General features: G+C 34.5%; 1 protein-coding gene across 1 annotated transcript in view; it reads left to right on the forward strand.

Moving 5' to 3' along the window:
- TTC13 (tetratricopeptide repeat domain 13) overlaps positions 1–20,220 on the forward strand; it is a 48,614-nt gene that overhangs the window by 8,066 nt on the left and 20,328 nt on the right. Inside the window, exons 4-14 of the mRNA XM_062573671.1 lie at positions 1,440–1,510; positions 4,249–4,314; positions 7,031–7,123; positions 8,208–8,324; positions 9,146–9,256; positions 13,034–13,116; positions 15,995–16,136; positions 17,441–17,615; positions 18,015–18,171; positions 19,276–19,409; positions 19,762–19,894. Coding sequence (XP_062429655.1) covers positions 1,440–1,510; positions 4,249–4,314; positions 7,031–7,123; positions 8,208–8,324; positions 9,146–9,256; positions 13,034–13,116; positions 15,995–16,136; positions 17,441–17,615; positions 18,015–18,171; positions 19,276–19,409; positions 19,762–19,894 — 1,282 coding nt within the window. The remainder of the gene's footprint in view (positions 1–1,439; positions 1,511–4,248; positions 4,315–7,030; positions 7,124–8,207; positions 8,325–9,145; positions 9,257–13,033; positions 13,117–15,994; positions 16,137–17,440; positions 17,616–18,014; positions 18,172–19,275; positions 19,410–19,761; positions 19,895–20,220) is intronic.

The raw sequence follows: 20,220 nt of genomic DNA on the forward strand, positions 1-20,220 counted from the left end.
CAAGAGCTTTTAAACCTGTCCTTGACTATTTCAATTCTGCTTTTGTTTGTGGCAATGCAATGTGGCAATTCATTTGCAGCAAGGAAGATCTGTACGTATTGAGGAAAATGCTTTTATTGCACACAAACAGTTCCTTTTGGTTAATAAAAATGCCCCAAGAATGAGGCAGGCTCTGGATTTGCAATTTAAGAAATAAATAAGTTTCTCACTTTTCTTTCATGTAATTTTTTGTCTTGTAATGAATAATGCTTAGCAACACTGACAAAAGAATTTAGTTAAGTCTACCTGAAAGATGTGTGTCTATTAACAAAGCAAACTATGTGTTTAAAAAATACTTCATTCTCATTGACTCACATATCTCTTCTCATATTTGAGTAAATAAGTCAGCCAATAGTTCTCTTTCATACTTGTGGCTGACCGCTAAAATCCATCAGAAGTTTGGGAAAGGTGAATTTCCATCTCTCAGTTCCACTCTTAGCCATTTGTGCAAAATGTGTGGAGAAAAGTATTACTTTGCCTTTCAAATCATTGGTCAACAACATGCTTGCTTTCTGTGGGCAGTGTAGGCACAGTTTAGTCCAAAGCTAAGAACTGGAAGAGATTTAAACATGTTAAATGAAAAATCTTGAGAAATTCAATTTTCAGAAATGGTAGCTTCAGTCACACAAGTGCAACAATAGCTTTTCAAAGTCTTGTAACTTGACTGTATTTTTGTAGAAACTGTGGAGATTGTGAAAGCATGTTTCTAAAAGTGGTCTCTTTCTTTTCCAAATACATAATCTGCAGTCTGAAGTGGAACACATGAGCTGTTTAAAATAAAGCTTTTTGTGTTTTAACAGGAATAAAGCTTCTGTAGTAGTTTTCCAGTCTCATTCTTATGAACAGCTAACTCACTTTAGTTGTTTTTTTTTTTCAGATAATTCAAGTGAAGGAAAATTTATTGTAAGCTAGTAGAATTTAGCAAAATGTGTACAGACAAGTAAAGTCAGACACTTTCTTACGGAAATTATCAAAAAAGTATTAGTCAGTCTCATTTATAATTGAGAAAGCATCTGGGGCAACCAAAAGGAATCAAGGTACATTTTCTGGTCCTGGGTACTTCAGAAGCTAAAGCAGACCCTTTTCTGAACAACTTGCAAAAAAGAGGAGAGCGAGGGGAGGGAGAAAAAGAAGAAGAAAAGTAAAACTTGAAAAAGAATTCAAGAAGGGAGAAAAAAAGCAAAACCCCCCAAAACAATTCTGATGCACACAGTATGAATTACTAGTTCATGAATGCCAGGTAGTGGTTGAGGAAGGTAATTTCAGTGAAAGTTTAGAAGCTGTTTGACTTTAACACTTCAATGCAATGTAGAGACTTTCATTAAATACAACAGAATTTTTAAATGTACAGAAAACAGATGCTTTTCACTGTTGTACTTATGTTTGTAATCTTTTGTTAGCAATTGCTTATGTGTTGATTGGCAGCGGCCTGTATGATGAAGCCATACGGCATTTTTCAACAATGCTGCAGGTAAGTTTTCTGTTTGGAGCCGTTATGCTAAACATAGTATTTAAGGGAGAAGATAAATTTGTAAAAGACGTATTTTGAAATGATCCCTTACAACATGGCTTTTACTAAAATAAATTCAATTTAGGATTTTAAAATGAGAATGTTTATTCTATTTTCTGTTCACTTTGTGTACAAACATAAGCATACTTTTAAAATCAGGTGATTCAGATAGCCTGGTTAGTTGGTTTATATTTTTCTCATCTGTTGGTACAAACTTGTTATGACATTTTGGTAAAAAAGAAGACTTTTCAGAAACCTGAACTGCACAAAATTGAAATTCCTTTAATTGTTGTCTGAATGTGTAGACTGAGATCTCTTAATGTGTTTTTTTTGGCTACAGTTAGCATGTTGCCAGTAACATAAGGAGAAAACTGACAGAGATCACATATTGGTAGTGGCAAGTACTACATTGCTCTCTCAGTGATAAATGGTATTGCATGCCAGGTTAATCTTCCTTCCTCAGTGGTAAGAATTTTGAGTTTAATATTTAAGCAAATTTTAACTAACGCACCAAGATATTTTTTTGATAAAGAGATACTGAATTTATAATTTTCTTCTGTGAAGTAGAAGCTAGCCACTTAAAAACTTACAAGCCTCAACTAAAGCTGATTTCAAAATACTGTATTTTTGTGGCTAAGAACCTGTGACTACCAGAAGCATGAGACTGCTTTTCAATCTACTCTGGTTGTAGCACACAAATGCATGCTATAAAGTAATAATCCAAATACTGGCATGTGATTTTTTTTTTTAACTCAAATGTCACATAGCTCATACTTCAATTTAGTGGAAGTATAGTAATTTAATGAAGTTATTCTAGGATATTTGTCAGCAGGAATAAAAAGATGTGAACCAGAATTTTTTCAGATATGAGACCTCTGTCTTGAATTTGTTTCTGTTGGGGGAATGATTTTTCTAGGGAGAAATGCTGCTTCAAAAATCACTTAAAAATTTTTCTCTGCCTCTTCTTGAGTAAGAAAGAAACTTAATAAAAAATGAAGATATGCAAGATATAGCAATTGTAGAAAGAAATTGTGAAAAGTGCTTATGTAATACAGTAGAAGATTTGTAATGTGCACATTTCAGTCAAAATGAATATTATGCTAATTGGCTGTATGAAAGGATATGAAGTGGTGGTAAGTGTTCATTCTGTCTTCCATAAAGCAATTGCAAATATACATAAAGTGAGTACTAAAATGCTTAACAGAACGAAACAGTGCTTGTTTAGGTGTTGTATTAAAATAGGAAAGTTACCTGAAGCTGATACTGACAAGTGTGCACTTAGAAACAGCTCAAGCCTGGCAAGTTGTTAGCATTGGGTATACCACTTACCTGTTGTTTAGTCACTGAAATACTTATTTTTTGGCAGTCATGCTAGTTAAATTAGGTGAGGTCTATGCTACAAACTTTTGTAGCATAGCTATATTGGTTGCAGGTGTGAAGATGTGTAATTCCCGACTGACTTTCAGGGAAACCTGTTTGCATAGAATAGTTGTGCCAGGAAAACTAGTTTTGTAGTCATGACTGCTTAAATTTGGAGGGAGAATCATGGCTGGAGTAAATGATTATTGAAAAATAAGTAGCTTTACCTAGTATAACATGCATCCACATAAGTACTCAAGTTTAGCAAAACTATTTAAGACCTATGTCACTGGAAAGCTAAAGGCTTAAATCTCAACCAAGTAATATTTGCTTGAATTTAGCAGAACTATTTGGCAGAATGCCTCTAGTTTAGTTGCTGCATGAATACAGGTTTTATCAGTATTTCACAATTGCCTACTTCCAAATTTTAAAACTTGATTCTTTCTGTAATTCAGAGCAAAGCAAATTTTCAGTTGCTGAATTGTATTCATTTCTTATCACTTCAGTGACATTAAACAGAGGATGTCTTACTGTTAGTGATGAAGTTACAAGTAATGAAGTCGTAACAGAAAAGTATACTAATGTGTATATAGCTTCTGATCGGCTAGATGCTATAACTGCACTCTGATTACCTTGAGTAGATATACATAGGGCAGTGCTTCAGAAATAGTTTTACAATGGGATAGAAAAACTTTTTGTCAAAAAACAACAATAGATGAAACCAGTAGGATTACTTTCATTGTTGATTAAATAATACCATTTTGGTATCTCAGACACTTGGTATCAAAATTTCTTAATTTAATTCTAGCCTGTTAATTTTTCATGTTTATGTTTAAATAACATATACCACTTCTATAAAAAGGAAACTTGCACCAACATCAAAAGTCAGAAAAGCAAGGCTTTGTATTTGAACAGTAGTCCTTATTTCTGTTTCCTTCCTGTGTTATAAAACTAGATCATAGATATAACCAGAAAAAAAATCAAAAGTATGCATAACTTTTCTGGACATTTTTGCTATAAATCATAGAAGCAATTTGCATATCGTTATTTTTTTATGTGAAGTCTCCTCTTTCCCCTCGAATTTGGTGGAGATTATCAGCTCATTTTCCAAACAAATCTTACAGTACAATTCCACTGAATTACATTGAAGGTTATGAGCATATAAAAGTATGAGCTGTAATAAAATCTGTTTAATACTTTTGCTTGGCAACTATGTTTGTTCATTCTTTATTATTTAATAGCAGAAGAAGAATTAAATATATGTTGAATAAAGATATGAAGATAATGTAGACTTTATTTTTTTCAGTAATGGTTATTGTATTTGGTTTTAATCTGAACAGGAAGAGCCAGAGCTGGTTAGTGCAATTTATGGACGAGGGATAGCATATGGGAAAAAAGGACTACATGTGAGTAGTTAATTATTTAAATCTTAATGTCTGTCTGAATTAATTGAATGTAAATGATAAGAAGGCATTTGATAGTAGGAACTAGATTGATTAGACCTTGATATGTACATCCCCAACTGCCCTATTGCAGTGATGATGAAGTGTCTCATTTCCTTTTCTCAGTAGATGCCCTCTATAACACAGAGAGAATCCAGTGGTCCATACTGCTCTAACTATGGTGCATTTGTTTTGAGGGAGTGTGAAAGTAAAGCAACATCAAACAAAGATGCCAAAGGAGAATATAGGCACGTTTTTGAGTGGTAGATGGTAAGCTGGAAACAGTGGCCTCTTGAAGGAGTTATCTAAAAAGATAATGGGCAGCTCTTGCCTCTTAAGAGGCGGGTTTCTGAAGTCCTGCTGAAGTTACTGCCCACTTAGTTTGTTCTTGGAAGTGAAGAAGTCTTTTATGGCACTTTGGAAAGATTGCTAGCTTTTGCCAACCATTAGGTCTATATCAATGGCTATAGAGCATTGATAGTCTATACTGCCTCAGTTCTATAGAAAACTTTTGAGGTTAAATTACTTAACTTGAGGTCTGCAGCATGATCCTGGCTTTTTTTTTTTTTTTTTAACAAGTGGGTAGAATAAACAACTTTTTCACATTAACGCAATTTCGCTTAGTTGAACTTTTTCTTTTTTAAGAAAAATATCTGAAGTGCTTACAGGATAAAGAAACCCTGAAAGGGTTTTTGTTAGTTACAGCTGACTGCTCAATTTCCTGAGTAAAAATAGGTTTAAAATGTGGCCTACCAAATCATGATTTGAGTGGTTGCTGGAATTCTATAAGGCAGAGGAGTTATTTAACTCCTTAAAAACTTATATCGTGCAAAATTGTTAATTCTTCAATAGTGCTGACAGGCACTTGAAATTTGTCATATTTGCATGTTTCTTATCACCAGCAAGGGTTTTTCTTCTTAGTTCTGTTATACATTGAGACAGCTTCACTTGATGGTTTCTTTGAACAGCACTTCGTAGACAAAAAGATGTTGTTTGTCTCATGCAGAATTTCTTTAACTTCAAAAAGAAGAAAAACATCAATGAAACCTGATACAGAACTTGTTGTGTAACCATTTTTTTGGATAAAGTAACTGCTCCCATCCTACAGGTTTTTTTGAGGGCAGTATAGAAGTTTAAATGGATAGGGAAGATACTGACAACATCAACCGTTCCCCAGCGAACTCAGATTAGGTTATAGACAGTACTGATGACAACATTGGTGTTTGAGTTCTAGTTCAGTTAACTGCATACGTAATTGCATTGATACTGTTGAAGAAGGAAATGCTTGAGAGCTCGAGCTGGCTTAGTTGCCAAGAATACCACCTGTGGAGCTGTAACGTTAATGTTTATTCACAGTCATGTTAATATAGTAAGATACTAAAGGTGCAGCACAAAGATAAGTGCAGAGTATTTTTTCATTGTTGTTTATATCAGATTGGACAGTGAGGTGGATTGAAAACTGGCTGAAGGGCAGAGCTCAAAGGGTCATCATCAGTGGCGTGGAGTCTAGCTGGAAGCCTGTGGCTAGTGGCGTCCCCCAGGGCTCAGTACTGGGTCCCATCCTGTTCAACTTCTTCATCAGTGACCTGGATGAGGGGACAGAGTGCCTCCTCAGCAAGCTTGCTGATGATACCAAGCTGGGAGGAGTGGCTGACACACCTGAGGGCTGTGCTGCCATTCAGAGAGACCTGGACAGGCTGGAGAGCTGGGCGGAGAGGAACCTCATGAGGTTCAACAAGGGCAAGTGCAGGGTCCTGCACCTAGGGAAGAATAACCCCAGGCACCAGTACAAGCTGGGGGCTGACCTTCTGGAGAGCAGCTCTGCAGAGAAGGACCTGGGAGTGCTGATGGATGTCAGATTGACCATGAGCCAGCAATGTGCCCTTGTGGCCAAGAAGGCCAACAGTCTCCTGGGGTGCATTGGGAAGAGTGTTGCCAGCAGGTCAAGGGAGGTGATCCTACCCCTCTACTCAGCCCTGGGGAGGCCTCATCTCAAGTCCTGTGTCCAGTTCTGGGCTCCCCAGTCCAAGAGAGACATGGAGCTACTGGAGAGAGTCCAGCGTAGGGCTACGAAGATGATCAGAGGACTGGAGCACCTGCCTTATGAGGAACGTCTGCGAGAGCTGGGCCTCTTCAGCCTGGGGAAGAGAAGACTGAGGGGGGATCTCATCAATGTGTACAAGTACCTGAAGGGAGGGTGTCAAGGGGACGGGGCCAAACTCTTTTCAGTTGTCCCATGTGACAGGCCAAGTGGCAATGGGCAGAAATTGAAGCACAGGAAGTTCCGCCTGACCGTGAGGGGGAATTTCTTCCCTGTGAGAGTGACAGAGCACTGGCACAGGTTGCCCCGAGAGGTTGTGGAGTCTCCTTCTCTGGAGAAATTCAAGGCCTGCCTGGATGCAACCGTGTCTAACATGCTCTAGGTGACCCTGCTGAGCAGGGAGGTTGGACTAGATGATCTCCAGAGGTCCCTTCCAACCTTACTGATTCTATGATACTATGATTTTTAAAAGTTATTTCTTGTATGCTGCATCTTAATCTTGTTTGCGAAGATTGAAGGCTGTTTAATGTAAATTGATATACTTTCAAAATCTTAGCCAAATTAGCTATGCTTCAGTCTTTAGAGTATGTTACTGTAAATATACTCTGTTGTTTAGCTTATTTGTTTTCTTCTTTTCAGGACATGAAAAATGCTGAACTTGCTCTGTTTGAGTTCAGTAGGGTAATTAGTTTAGAACCAGATCATCCTGAAGTATTTGAACAGCGAGCAGAAGTAAGCAATTTTGTCTGTCTTTTCAGAATTTTGGAAGAGGTTGAAATTCTCAAATGTTTTCGAGTATTTCTTTGTTTATTTAATGACTAAAGCTCTTTATCTAGTGTGTTTTTGTGAACATTCCTCCTTGTCTTTAAAATATGCGTATTTGCTCTGAAACAATGTAATTTGTGGTATATTTAGTTTTAAAACAAAAATATACTATATGGAGTTACTATAACCAACAGAATAGCATATGTTATCTGTAAGTACTTAGTTTTTGATACAACAGGCAACAACGTTATGCATTTCTGAAATATAATGAACCAAAACATCACTTAACCATAATGTTTGCATTTAGTGTTATCTCTGTAAATTTATAGTTAAGATGAGTGATTATAATTCTGAACTTAGTGAATGTGTGTTTGATCAAACACTTTGGTATTTGTAGTCACAAATATAACAAATATAATTCAGGTACAGTTGTCCTATTTTTAAAAATCATATTTTGCTTGGCCACTTAAATTACAGAAAATGAATTTCAAGCAAAAGCTTGGTGATGTATCATGAGTATAACAGAACATTGTAATGATGGTAATTGCCTTATTATGAAATTGTAATTCAAGATTTTGTTTTTAATGATTTGGAAATACTGTAACTAATCTTGGTCTAGTTATGTAAAAGTTGAGTATTCAAATAATTGAAAAGTAGACAGTTTTCCATTGGAAAATTCTATTCTGTCAAAATTAAGATGATATATAAGAATATTTTAATTTTCAGATGAATGTTTGAAATGTCTTGAAATGGGATATATTGCTTTGACTGGCTTCTTTTTATTCGGACTACTCTATTTCTGCATATGGTGGTGATGATACTGAAGTACATTGATATTTAGGCAGAAACATTCTTTCAAGTTTCCTCTTTGATAAGTGATAAAGAAAAGTAAATACTGAAATTGGTAGTAGAATTTAGGTTCAGTTTTCCAGTCTGTTCCAGCAAATTCTGTTACAGCTGAACTTTAAGAATAATCTTCATGTTTCTAAAACTAGTATTTGTTCTATTCAGCCTGTTCTGTCTAAACTAAGTACTTGTTTTGGACTCTTAGATATTATCCCCACTAGGCCGGATTAGTGAAGCTTTATCTGATCTTACCAGAGCTATTCAGCTGCAACCCTCGGCACGACTCTACAGGCACAGAGGTACCCTTTACTTCATATCTGAGGTTAGTGGATTTTGGGGATTCTGCTTGTTTGTGGATTTTTTTGGTTATGTGGACAGAGTAGGGTGGGGTTGTGTGTGGGGGGGTGTTTTTTGTTTTTTTTTCTTTTGAGTATCAGTTGCTACTTTTGTTTAAGAGCATCTTTCCTATTTAAAAACAAAAAAATGATTTTCCTGTGGTTAGCTTCCAGCAGTTCAGAGGTGTCCTTCGAGCATTTTATCTGCATATCTACTTAATGCAGAGAAGCAAAGGGCAAGCATATGTGTCAATTGCAGGCATATATGGAACTGTTTCGTGTGTTTGAGGAATAGGACATGGATAAATTTGATTCGGTTATTAACCTACATTTAACAGCTACATTTAAGGAGTACAGCCAAGGCAGTAAATGCCATATATACTGGGAGGGGGAAAGAAAAGTCCTGCAGAAAATGCTGATGTCCTGTTTTGCTATAGACTGTTTATTTTGATGTTCTTAAAGTTACTTGTTTTACACTAAATTGTATCATCAAAAATTGTGTATACACTAAATAGCTGATATCCTACTTTGTTCTTGTGATTTCACTCTGCTTATTTCCAACTATTTTTTCTGTTTGTTTTACTATGTTTTATACAGCAGTTGCTGAAAAGAAGTTGGAAGTGTGTTGTATGTTCCTTTTTCTTTGCTCTTCTGAGTAGTAGTTGGCAGTCACTGTGCTCACCCTTTACATCGACTTCATACGCTAATCAAAACTCTGTAGTTCATTTTTATGAACTACAAGTATGTATTCCTCTTTATTAGTATGATGTTTCCTCTGTCATCTAAAATCTACTTTTTTTTATCTCAGGATTATGCAACAGCCCATGAAGACTTTCAGCACTCATTGGAACTGAACAAAAATCAGCCTATAGCTATGCTTTATAAAGGCTTAACCTTTTTTCACAGGGGACTTTTGAAGGTAAAATTATTTTTACTAATGGTACATATAGAACAATGGCCTCTATTCAAAGTTGTTTCCATAAAATACTTACATGTATCAACATCTATGAAATTTCTGTATTTTCTCTTACATAAGAAAGATTTTTAAAATAAAGGACTGCAAGCAAAATCAAGTGTTTTGGCATGTTAAATGTCGTTGATTTGCTGATAATCTAGTACTTCATGATATGTCAGGGAAGTACTGTGGGTCTATCTGAATCTTTGTCAACTTCTATCTGAATCAGTGTCAACTGATGATGCGTTTAGGGGGTGGCCTCAAAGGTGTTTAACTATTTAGCATCTTCACTAAAATTTGCACAGCTAGAATCAAAATTTCTTTTCATGAAGTAGAGACTTTCTATTGTGAAAGGAAGAGGGATAAACAGGAAAGTAAAGTTAAATTCATCCTTGCATGAGGTGATCAGGGAAACCACTGATACAAATGCACAGATGAAGGGTTTTCTGTCTCAGTTAAATGTTGGATCTGAAATGCTCATATATAAATTGAGGGGAAATGGTTGGTTCCTCATATTCTAAAATCATCAGGGAAATAAACTCTCCTCTTGTTGTTTTAATGTATCATGGTTTTCTGACTCAAAGCTTTCCTGTGTTTTAATTTTGAATAATATTGCACCTGTTTTTTGCTTGTTAAGTATAGGGAAATACTGCTGTTCTTTCTCTGGGGGGAGAGTAATTAGACAAGTTTTCTGAAATCCTTGGTTTGAGAAGTGAGGGAGCAAACATGTAATTCCTAACTTCTAACAGCGGAGAAGCTTTTGTGACCTGTGCTAACACCTCTGATGCTTACAGGAACAAAATAGTTGCTCTTGGACTCTTCCAGATCCCATCACACTATAGAAACTAGAGTTGTCATGTAGATATCTTGCTGCATGTCTTCCATGTATCCCTTTTTACATCTGCAAACTCACCTAGCTTCCTGCTGCACTTGGAGGAAAAATTGGGAAAAGTACCTTGATGGGTCAGACTCTCTTTTGAAAACTGAAGTTGCATAGGAACTCTCAGTATTGCATGACAGTCTGATTAGTCTTTGGGGAAGTGTGCAACTCATCAACTTGCCAGTTTATTTCCTACAGTGTTCTAGAACAGTTGTGGCATATTGTTATTCTAATTTTTGATATAGCACAACTGAGCTTAGATTGAATCTTGGTGAGATTGCTCTTCGAAGTGGCTGCATGCTTCTAATCAGAGCAGTAATTTTTTAATACACAACTACAACTAAGATAGGGGACCTTGGCCAGTTCTGGCATTTAGTACTGAAGCTAACTTATTATCCAGAACACTTATTTTCATGCCTTTGTTTTCAAAATCCTTCACTTTCTCTAGGCTTATTTTGTCTCTCACTCTTTAAATGAAGTACTTCCAGTGGGCTATCACATAACAGTAAAATAAGAAATCTAGGTAGTGAAAATGTTATTAAAAACTACCTGTCTGCAACTGTTAATGAAGATTCTACCATGTAAAGTAACTCTCTGTAAACTATATAATTAGCATATAGTCTTTAACCTACTTATTTTTCTTTCTCCACTCATTATGATGAATAATGTTTTCTATGATAGTGTTAGTGAAGATTAATAGCATTAACCCAGACTGTTCCTTGTTTAATTAACTTTTTTTTTCTAATGAAAATGTTAGTGACCTCTCAGCTGGAAAGGATTGTGGTATCTAATTAAAGTGTTAGAATTCTCGTTACAATTAGAATAAATAGCTAAAGGTCATTTAACCTAGTATGTTTTAATGGCAGACACTATAACTCACATTCTGAGAGTGAGGCTTGAGTGAGCCTTGCATTTTTATAGGCTGAGAGGTTATATTATTTTTTTTTTTTCAATTCAAAGCATCACTACTTGAATGTTGGAAATGCTGGTAGATACACTCTGTATAAATAAATGTTTAAAAATGTATTTACAAGTGATGTGAAAGTGGCTGTATGCATTTGTGTATACTCAGATACACTCCTTGTCAGATATTTTAAGAATCCAAACATATAAAGAAATACCTAGGGGTCCACTGTTCTTTTTGTAGTACTGTCATAATGAAAATACTGTTTGAGTTGAAGTAATAGTTAATTTAGGTTCCAGATAGTCCTGTGAGAAAAAAGAATATCATCTCTTGTTACAGATGAGGAACTGAGGCATTGAGTGGTTTGGATTCATGAGTGTCTGTAGGAAGAAAGCTTGACAGAACAAGCTGACCAAACCCAGTACTCCTGAGTTCCAACCCAGTATCTTTCATAGGCACTCATTGCTCTGTTTTATTAGTACCCAAATTGGTCTCTTTTCAGACTCTCATTGTAAACTGGTAGAACTTTAGACTGTTATTGAACTTATCTTCTGCAAGTGAGGTCTCAACGGTAATAGTCTGATGGAATTTCTGATTTTTGGTCTGGACAGCTAAAAGCCCCCAAAATGATGATGGAACTATAATTGACAAGGATAAATAATGTCTCAATTTGCAAAACAGAAGCAATGCTTTCTGCTTTCAGATCTACAGATCCATGCATTTCCCCCTTTTTTTGCCCTCCCATCCTTTTTCTTGAAAGAGGAGTCTTGCCAATTACCACTCTTTCTTCTCTGTCTAATGTACTACTTCTGAGAGATTGTAAGCAAGTGAGTTTGCGTCTCCTGGTGTAGCTTGACCTCTAGCTATCCTCTAATAACTCCCAGTCAGGTCCAGGCTGCCTCTTAAAGGAAGGCTGTAAAGGTCCTCGGTTGGATTATACTAGGCTTGATGAAAATTGTGAGGTTTGGATTTTTTCATTTTTGAGTGAAAATGGTTGTTTTTTTGATCATTGCTTTTGTGTTTGCAATAATTTAATAGGATTTAAAACTTAGCCAGATAATGTGAGCGAATTAGTAATGGTGGATGATTAGCTTATATTTTTGTTCAAGAAACATTCGTGGTTCTTATTGTACTACACGGAGTATATTTGATACTTTTTAAAAATAGGACATTCTAAACTGACTGAACATACTAACAATGCTTTTCTTACAGTATTTAATCTCTTGTATTATAGTAGATTTCAAAATATCTTTCAGGCATTCCGTCATAATATAAAATAATTGTTTATTTTATTCTTAATTCCAAGTCTCAATAATGTCTTTGCTAAGTTTATTAGCTAGTCTAGTTTAAAACCTAAGTTCTTGACTAGATCCTTTGGAGGAAAATATTTGAATGTGCACATATATTTATTTTTAGCTATTTTATTTTTATGACATTCTATTTCTGACAACAGCAGTACATACTTTTGTATGAAGGCGATGTCTTTAATTCCTCAATAGAGTTTTTACAAACTCTGTGTGACTAAGACAGAACTCAATAAAACAATAAAGGTAGAGTAGAGATATGAAGCCTGCAAAAATTAAAGCGTGTTATCAAGTAGGAAGACTGTAAAGAGAGACTGTGTTAGTTAAGGAGCTAGACTGAACTTTAAAAGTGAACTCTGAAGGAATTCCATCAGTAAATTCTTTTCAAATGTCAAAAGAGTAGTTTGTTCTCATAGTATGCTATAAAACAGACAGAAGATTTTCAGCTTTAATTAAATTGTAAAGAATATTACAATATTTTGTTATGTAGTGATTATTACTCTATAGATTTTGTAATAATTGGTGCCTTGTTTGTACCTTCCAAAGACTGGAATGAATAACTGTAAACTCGTAGCTAGTAATTACTGAAGATGCTAAAATTAAATGAATGCAGTAAGTGACAAATTATTTTGTTCATTGGTGCCTTTCTATAGGAAGCCGTTGAATCATTCAAAGAAGCTCTGAAGCAGAAAGCAGACTTCATAGATGCATATAAAAGTCTGGGACAAGCATACAGGTAATCAGACTTAAAAACTATTTCTGAATGTGTTTTCCGTCTGATCATGTTCTTTAAAGCACACTGTTTTACACATTTGTCACAAAACTATACTGAATTGTGTATATTTGGTAGGTCTTACCGCCAGTATAGCTATGTCAGGATGTGCTCAGTATGAATAGTCGTCAGGTTTGCTTTGTAGTTCTAATTCAGTTCTGGTAGTTCTAAATGAAACACTAGGCAAATGGTGGGTTTCAATAAGATGCATTTTAGATATACAAAATGATTTCAATGATGGAGGTATATAATACAAACTGTATTTAGATACTTAGTTTGATTCAGAAGCTCATTAGTTGCCTTCTGAGATTGTTAGACAATTTAAACTTAAGAATAACTCGTTACATGATGTGGGTATCATTTTTATAGTATCAGAGGTCTACTAGATCCTGTGTCAATTAATCTCTCTCATAACAAAGTGATTTATAGTTTTGAGAATTTAGCTAATCTCCTGTTCAGTATACTTTTAATAGAGATTTGTAATTTCTTACTAGTCAATTAGATTTAAAAAATTGTAATCTTGATTAAGTAGTAAGGTAATGAGTCATTTCTTCTGTTAAACTAATTGACTTTTTAATGTAAATTAATTTGCAGCTTGAGATATTTCTTTAAAAGTGGCCTTACTAAGGAGGAAAGTACATATACCTTGTTTATAAAAAAAAACATAAGCTAATCATCAACAGAGTATCTCCATCTGTACGTTGTAGTTCTTTTTTTTCCTCAGTCCATTGTCTCTTGTTAGTTTTTTTTTTCTCATATTTTAAGCTTTTATTTTTGGAAAGCACTATTCTATAGCATAAACGCTGCTGCAGCTTAGATAATTCTTGTTTATTAAGGACTAATTGGGGCTGGTGGTACAAAACTGTTGTAAATATAGATTTTAATCATATAATCATGTGCTGTTTTCCCTTGGACTTTATGCTTCGCTGAAAGCATCAATTAAATTATTATTTTTTTTAATTTGCTGTATGAACTTGTGCCTCATTTGCCATAGTATCTAAATTCTGAACTCAATATAGAGCCACTAGCTTCTTAATGAGTTTTTCTGTGGGATTTGTTATTGTGGTGTCTGAGTACTTTCTAGGCATTAATGAATACTCTGTAACCAGCCTGGAAGATGGACCTTCTTACATTTCCAATAAAACCTTTAACTTTTTTTCATTTGTATATTGATGTGTGACTGTCTCTCTGGTTGATCAGCTGTTCTATCCTGTGCCCAAGAAACCTTAATGTGAAGAAGGTTCGCTTTGAATGGGGTGTGTGTGGGGTGCAAGGTTTAAAAGGATTCAGTTTCCAATAAACTATTATTTTACAATACAGAAGTCACTTAACCGGAGTATTCCTGATGAGAGCTTGTTTTTTTTTTTGTTTTGTTTTGTTTTGTTTTGTTTTGTTTTTTTTTCCCTCCCTCCCCTCCCCAAGCTCTGATAGTTCTCTGGTCTTCAGGAAATACTGGGGGAAAGAATGTCCACAAGTCTACCCCTTCACAAAGGGTAGAGCCCCAAAAGAGCACCATTTCTGCTGGTGGAATGGAAATTTATAAGGTGACTGAGGGTCCTTGAGAGTCTCCATCAGCCCTGACTAAAATAATGTAGTTTACAAGGAAAGCTTATCTTACCAGATATTTTTTTAACACTTAATGTTCAAAGCACAACTATTGTTGGCTTATGTAAATTCTCAGCAGTTGGATAAGGGATCTCTAGGACAACGACAGGAGCTAAGTGGAATACTGTTTAGCAACTGAGGAGACAGTAAGAAGAGACCAACTATGAAAAATCTGAATTACTTTCTCTGAAGCGCTCGGGTGTTGCAACAGATGTAGAAATAAAATCTGGTTTCTCCAGGGCAGTGCTCAGTTAATTTTAGTTATCAGATTCAACTTTCTTTCTAAAATTCTGAATTTTATTAAATTCAACTCTTACTTCTCCAGCAACGGATAAGTTTCAAATATAACACTTTAAAAGGTCTTTTAAAGACATTTTTATAGTAGAACACGACGAAGTTCTGAGCCTCTGATCTGACTTGCACCCCTGAATTACAGCATTTAACATGTTAAATCCTGCTTCAAGTCTAGCAATTTTTGTGTTTGAACATGTACTTGGAATTAAAGGACTGTGGTTAGTCAGTAATCTATCTAAAATTTCTTTATTGCAAATGAATTTAAAACTAGTTATCAGGAATTTTTTAGCATTGTTGCTTGGGACAATTTCATTTAATCTGATGTGGAATGAATTTAATGATCTTAGATTTTAAAAATCAGTATAATAAATAAAAGAACTTAATATTTTTCTTCAGTTATTTATTCATAATAATTCTTTTGTTTTTTGGTGCCTGTTTTCATTAAAAGTTGTCCTGTACTTGGAGTAACTCCAATCATCAATTCCTTGGTTTCAGCTTTCAAGCACCATGTACTTTCTTCTTTTTCAGCATCCGAATAGTTTGAATATAAAAAGTATTTCTGTTTGGAAGTTAGAAAGACTTGTTACAGATAATCTTGTCCAATAATGCTTTTGCCGTATTTTTGATTTTTGACATACCATAGATATGGTTTATATGTTTTTCATGGTTTATGTCCACTCAAAATTATGAAAATTTGTGGTCTTACAAGGTTGCATATCAGAGTATGCATTTCTGTGAGTGGAAACCGCTAGGCATCTGTTTTGTTATTACCACTGAAGAACAGTGGCAGAATTACTATTTTTGTTAAAGAAATTTTCCCTTAGTGGCATGTTCCTTTTTAGTGATGTCTCCTATGGACTCATTAAAACATCTTTTAACAAATAATTTTGTTTTTACTGTTACTTTCTACATGCCTCATTTTACACTTTCTGGAATTGCCCAGAGAGCTTGGCAACTTTGATGCTGCTACAGAGAGCTTCCAGAAGGCTTTGCTGCTAAATCAAAATCATGTTCAGACATTACAGCTCAAAGGAATGATGCTTTATCATCATGGTAGCTTAGATGAAGCACTGAAGAATTTTAAGGTAAGCAGTGTAAGGCCCTAAATAAATTCAAAATGTAAATATTTTGTTTAAGTATGACTAATATACAACAAATGCAATAAAATCAACAAACGGCAAGATTTTTTATTCTAAACGTTCCTTCATACATGATGTATACATCCTGACAATCAAATTTGGCTAGAACCAAGACACTTCCTCTGACTGCTTCATTAATATCTAAAACAAAGCTCTGGTTGAAAAGTTTTATCTTTTGTTTGTTTATTTGTTTTTGAAATTAATAATTATATTCTTGCTGGTGTTTTAGTTTAGAGTGGAATCTAAAGATTTTTAGTGTCCGGGGGAAGAAAGGATTTAGTGGTGGATTTTCTTTTTTATTTTTTTCTTTCTTTTTTAGGTTAAAGTAAGCATACGAAGTTCCAATATTTATCTAATTTTTATGATTTTTTTTCATTGTAAAACAGGTCTCAATTTTTAGTAATTCATTCAGCTTGTAAAAAATGTGTCTATTTCTCTAGGTAAACCAAATCTCACCTGTCTCCATTGCTATTAAATAATACTATCATTTTTTCAAGCAGAACAATAAAAGCAGATGTTGTAATCATATCTCATTTCATTTCATGTTTTAAGGATATGGACATATGGGAAGAATTGCATCTCTTTCTGAATGAGAGTGTGTTCATCCTGCATCTAAGGAGAGAACAATTTTTGTCAATTATTATGTGTTCCATGTATATAACACAATTTGTAGATATTGATGTATTTGAAAATATATTTCAACTTTTAAGATGAAGATACTCTTGTAAAGAGATGTAATTATTAGGAGCAGAATCAGAGCATTAATTTTGAAGGATAAATAGGAATCTGGTAAGTTATTAATATATAATAAGTAGTGCTCTATAACATAATAAGTTGTACTAATGCATGAGTTAGCCGAGATGCTGATGGAAGAAATGGCACAATATGTATGTTGAACTATTAAAAAAATGACCATTTACTAATATCTGTAGTATGTTTTGTCTAGTTTGCTTCAATTATTGAAACTTCTATGGTTCTAATATCATTGAAGTAAACATGATTTATGTTCTTAATTTCTAAAATGTGATCAGAAACATAGGGCAGTTCCTTTCTTTAATGAAACTGCTAGCAAAGATGAGGAAAAATATGTTCAGTTTTACTACTTAGTGTCATTTGAAAAAAAAACTGATGGAAAGTGGAGTGTAGGAATCAGTAAGTCTTTTGTCTGGCCTGGATCCTCTTAGCTTGTTAACTTAGCTTATTTGAAATCTCTCTTGATTTATTAGTGCTTTGCTTCTCTAATTTCCTAGAGATGTCTGCAGCTAGAACCATACAATGAAGTATGCCAGTATTTGAAAGGTCTCAGCCACGTTGCAATGGGACAGTTTTATGAAGGCATAAAAGCTCAAACTAAAGTGATGTTAAATGATCCACTACCAGGCCAGAAGGCCAGCCCAGAATATCTGAAAGTAAAATACCTCCGAGGTAAGCTGGAATAAAACTCTGTAAGTGCAAGCATCGTGCTTATAGTTTGAGGTCATTTTATAGAAACCCTCCTACTTCCCCCGAGCGTTGTTGAGTATGCCTGTTTAAAAATGCATACTGACTTTCATTTCCTAATATTATTAAAAACTCAGACATCAAATACAGGTTTCTCTGTACCTGTAAAGAGTGCTGTGATACTTTTTAGCTAAACTAGACTTACTTCTGCCTTGGAAATTAGCTAATTGCAAAAATAGATAATATGACATTACTTTAATAAGGTATTACTGTTATATAACTGACAAGTGTATAATCTGTTTTTTTTTTTTTGTTTTTGTTTAATTATATAACTAGGCTGATTATGCAAATGGCATTTAATTTTATTGCATTTCTTTCCTCTAGAGTATTCTAGATACTTACATGCACATCTGGATACCCCTCTTACAGAATATAATATTGATATAGATCTTCCTGGAAAGTTCAAGGACCACTGGGCCAAAAATCTTCCTTTTCTTATAGAAAATTATGAAGAACAGCCAGGATTGCAGCCACATATAAAGTGGGTGGTTTTTTTTTCCTTTTTTAAAATACTGTCCTAACATTTTTTTTCTGTTTGACTTTTTAAAGTACTATTCTAAGGCACTTATATCAGTGCAAATGTTTACTGCTGTATGAAAGCAGAATTACACAGGGATTGTAAATCCTTTTCAAAATCATACGAACTGCAGTTGATTTAGCTCTTAGAATGAAACTTGGAATGATTTTCTTCATTTCTGTCTTTATAAATCAAACGGTATTGTTTCACATTACAAAAAACCTACTGATTAAGTATTCTGTTTCTTTTCTTTGCAATTAGTTAAGGCATAAATTTGAGATGCTCAGTCCGTTGTTCTCTAGTACCCTTTTTACACTTAAAACAAGAAAACAAGAAAACGTAATTTTCCTGATGCTAAACAGTTTTTAACGACAAATGGGTCTTACTGGGAAAAAAGTTCTGCAGAATGATTTAGATAACCAGTATTTCAGGAGGAGGGTGACCTGAGCCCCCAAACCCAGGGTATTTAATAGACTAGGTTTCAAAAATGTGTATCTAAAGAAAAGAGATGCAGCAATTTCTCCTACTGTAAACTAATTTCCAGACTTATTTGCATGTATTCACTTTGTTTATGTAAAATGAGTTAAAAATATATGGCATTTGTGTGTATGGAATGGAATCTACCTTTGTAGTTCATGAAGCATTTACAGAGTTAAGAAACAAGTTATAGAGTGAGGCTTCTAGTTTATATACTCATACTTTTCTTAGACTCACCTTGCAGAATTTTAACATTAAGTAATACTGAAGGATTAAGTGTTATCTGAATTTTATTCAGTATTAATTACTGTGGTGAATTCTAAAGGTGAAATACTGTTTCTTTTGACAGTAGTAAGATTTGCTGTTGAAGTCAGTAGGACTAGTATTTCATTTGAGGTATCAAGTGTAGCTGCCATATATTGTGCATGTATAGTGGGGTGGGAGGGAGAATGAGTGTTCTTTATATTGCTTTTGAGTATTTCCCACACAAACAGTATTGATTACCATACATGCAAATCTGTTTTACTTGTCAGTATAGGTTCTGAAAGTTGTAATGTCTGATTTATGTTTTCTTTTGTTCTTCTCTGAAAGAGATGTGTTATTTCAGAATTTTGAAAGCTACTATAAGCCTGATGTGCAAGAACTCGTATGTGTAGCTGATCATCTGGGTTCAATGATGCAGTATGAGACACCAGGATTTCTTCCAAATAAAAGAATACATAGAGGTATACTGAAAATGTTTAGTGAATCTGAGAGCAAAAGAGTTCTATGCAATCATAATTTAATGCCAAGCCGTTGTGATCTGCAAATCAGTCTAATGCTCTACTCATTTCAAATAAAATTTTCATTTTAGTTTTTTTAACTGTTTATCATCAACTTTTTGACATAATCAGGGACTAGAAGTCATGATCTCCCAGTTTTTATTTATACTGGGGTTTCTTTTCCTATAACTACTTCACTTCCCTGCTTCATTTTCCTGTCTGTACAAAAAGGAGTGCCTGACTCTAATTGGTTTTCTATTCTGCTTTTTTTTTTTTTTTTTTGGCTTTTTGTAATGTGTTCCCCCCTTCTCCTCAGCAATGGGATTGGCCACATTAGAAGTAATGCAAGCTGTACAGCGGACTTGGGCAAACTCAAAAGTTCGGATGAATGGGAAAACCAGATTGATGCAGTGGAGAGATATGTTTGATATTGCTGTAAAATGGCGAAGGTAATGGTAAAAGAAGAGAGCAAATAAGCCTTAACTTATAATAATGATGCATGTTGCAGTTAACCAGAGGGCTGAAATCAAAACAGATTGAACAGTTGTGCTTTCTTTGCTAGAAACAGGTGAATAATTTCAGCCTACTTTTTTTAATGTATCTTCTTGTTTGGTTCAGTCTAAAAAAATCCTGTACATTCCATAAAGAGCTATATAATAATAATTCTTCCAAATCCAGTGTTTAGATTGAACTGTTCTTAGATTTTTGAATTTTAGGAGTTTTTCCCCCAAAATCCTTATGAAACTGAATTAAAGGTGCTTGACATACATGAAGG

This window comes from Rhea pennata, chromosome 3, assembly GCF_028389875.1.
Source record: "Rhea pennata isolate bPtePen1 chromosome 3, bPtePen1.pri, whole genome shotgun sequence".
In the NCBI taxonomy this organism is placed as follows: domain Eukaryota; kingdom Metazoa; phylum Chordata; class Aves; order Rheiformes; family Rheidae; genus Rhea; species Rhea pennata.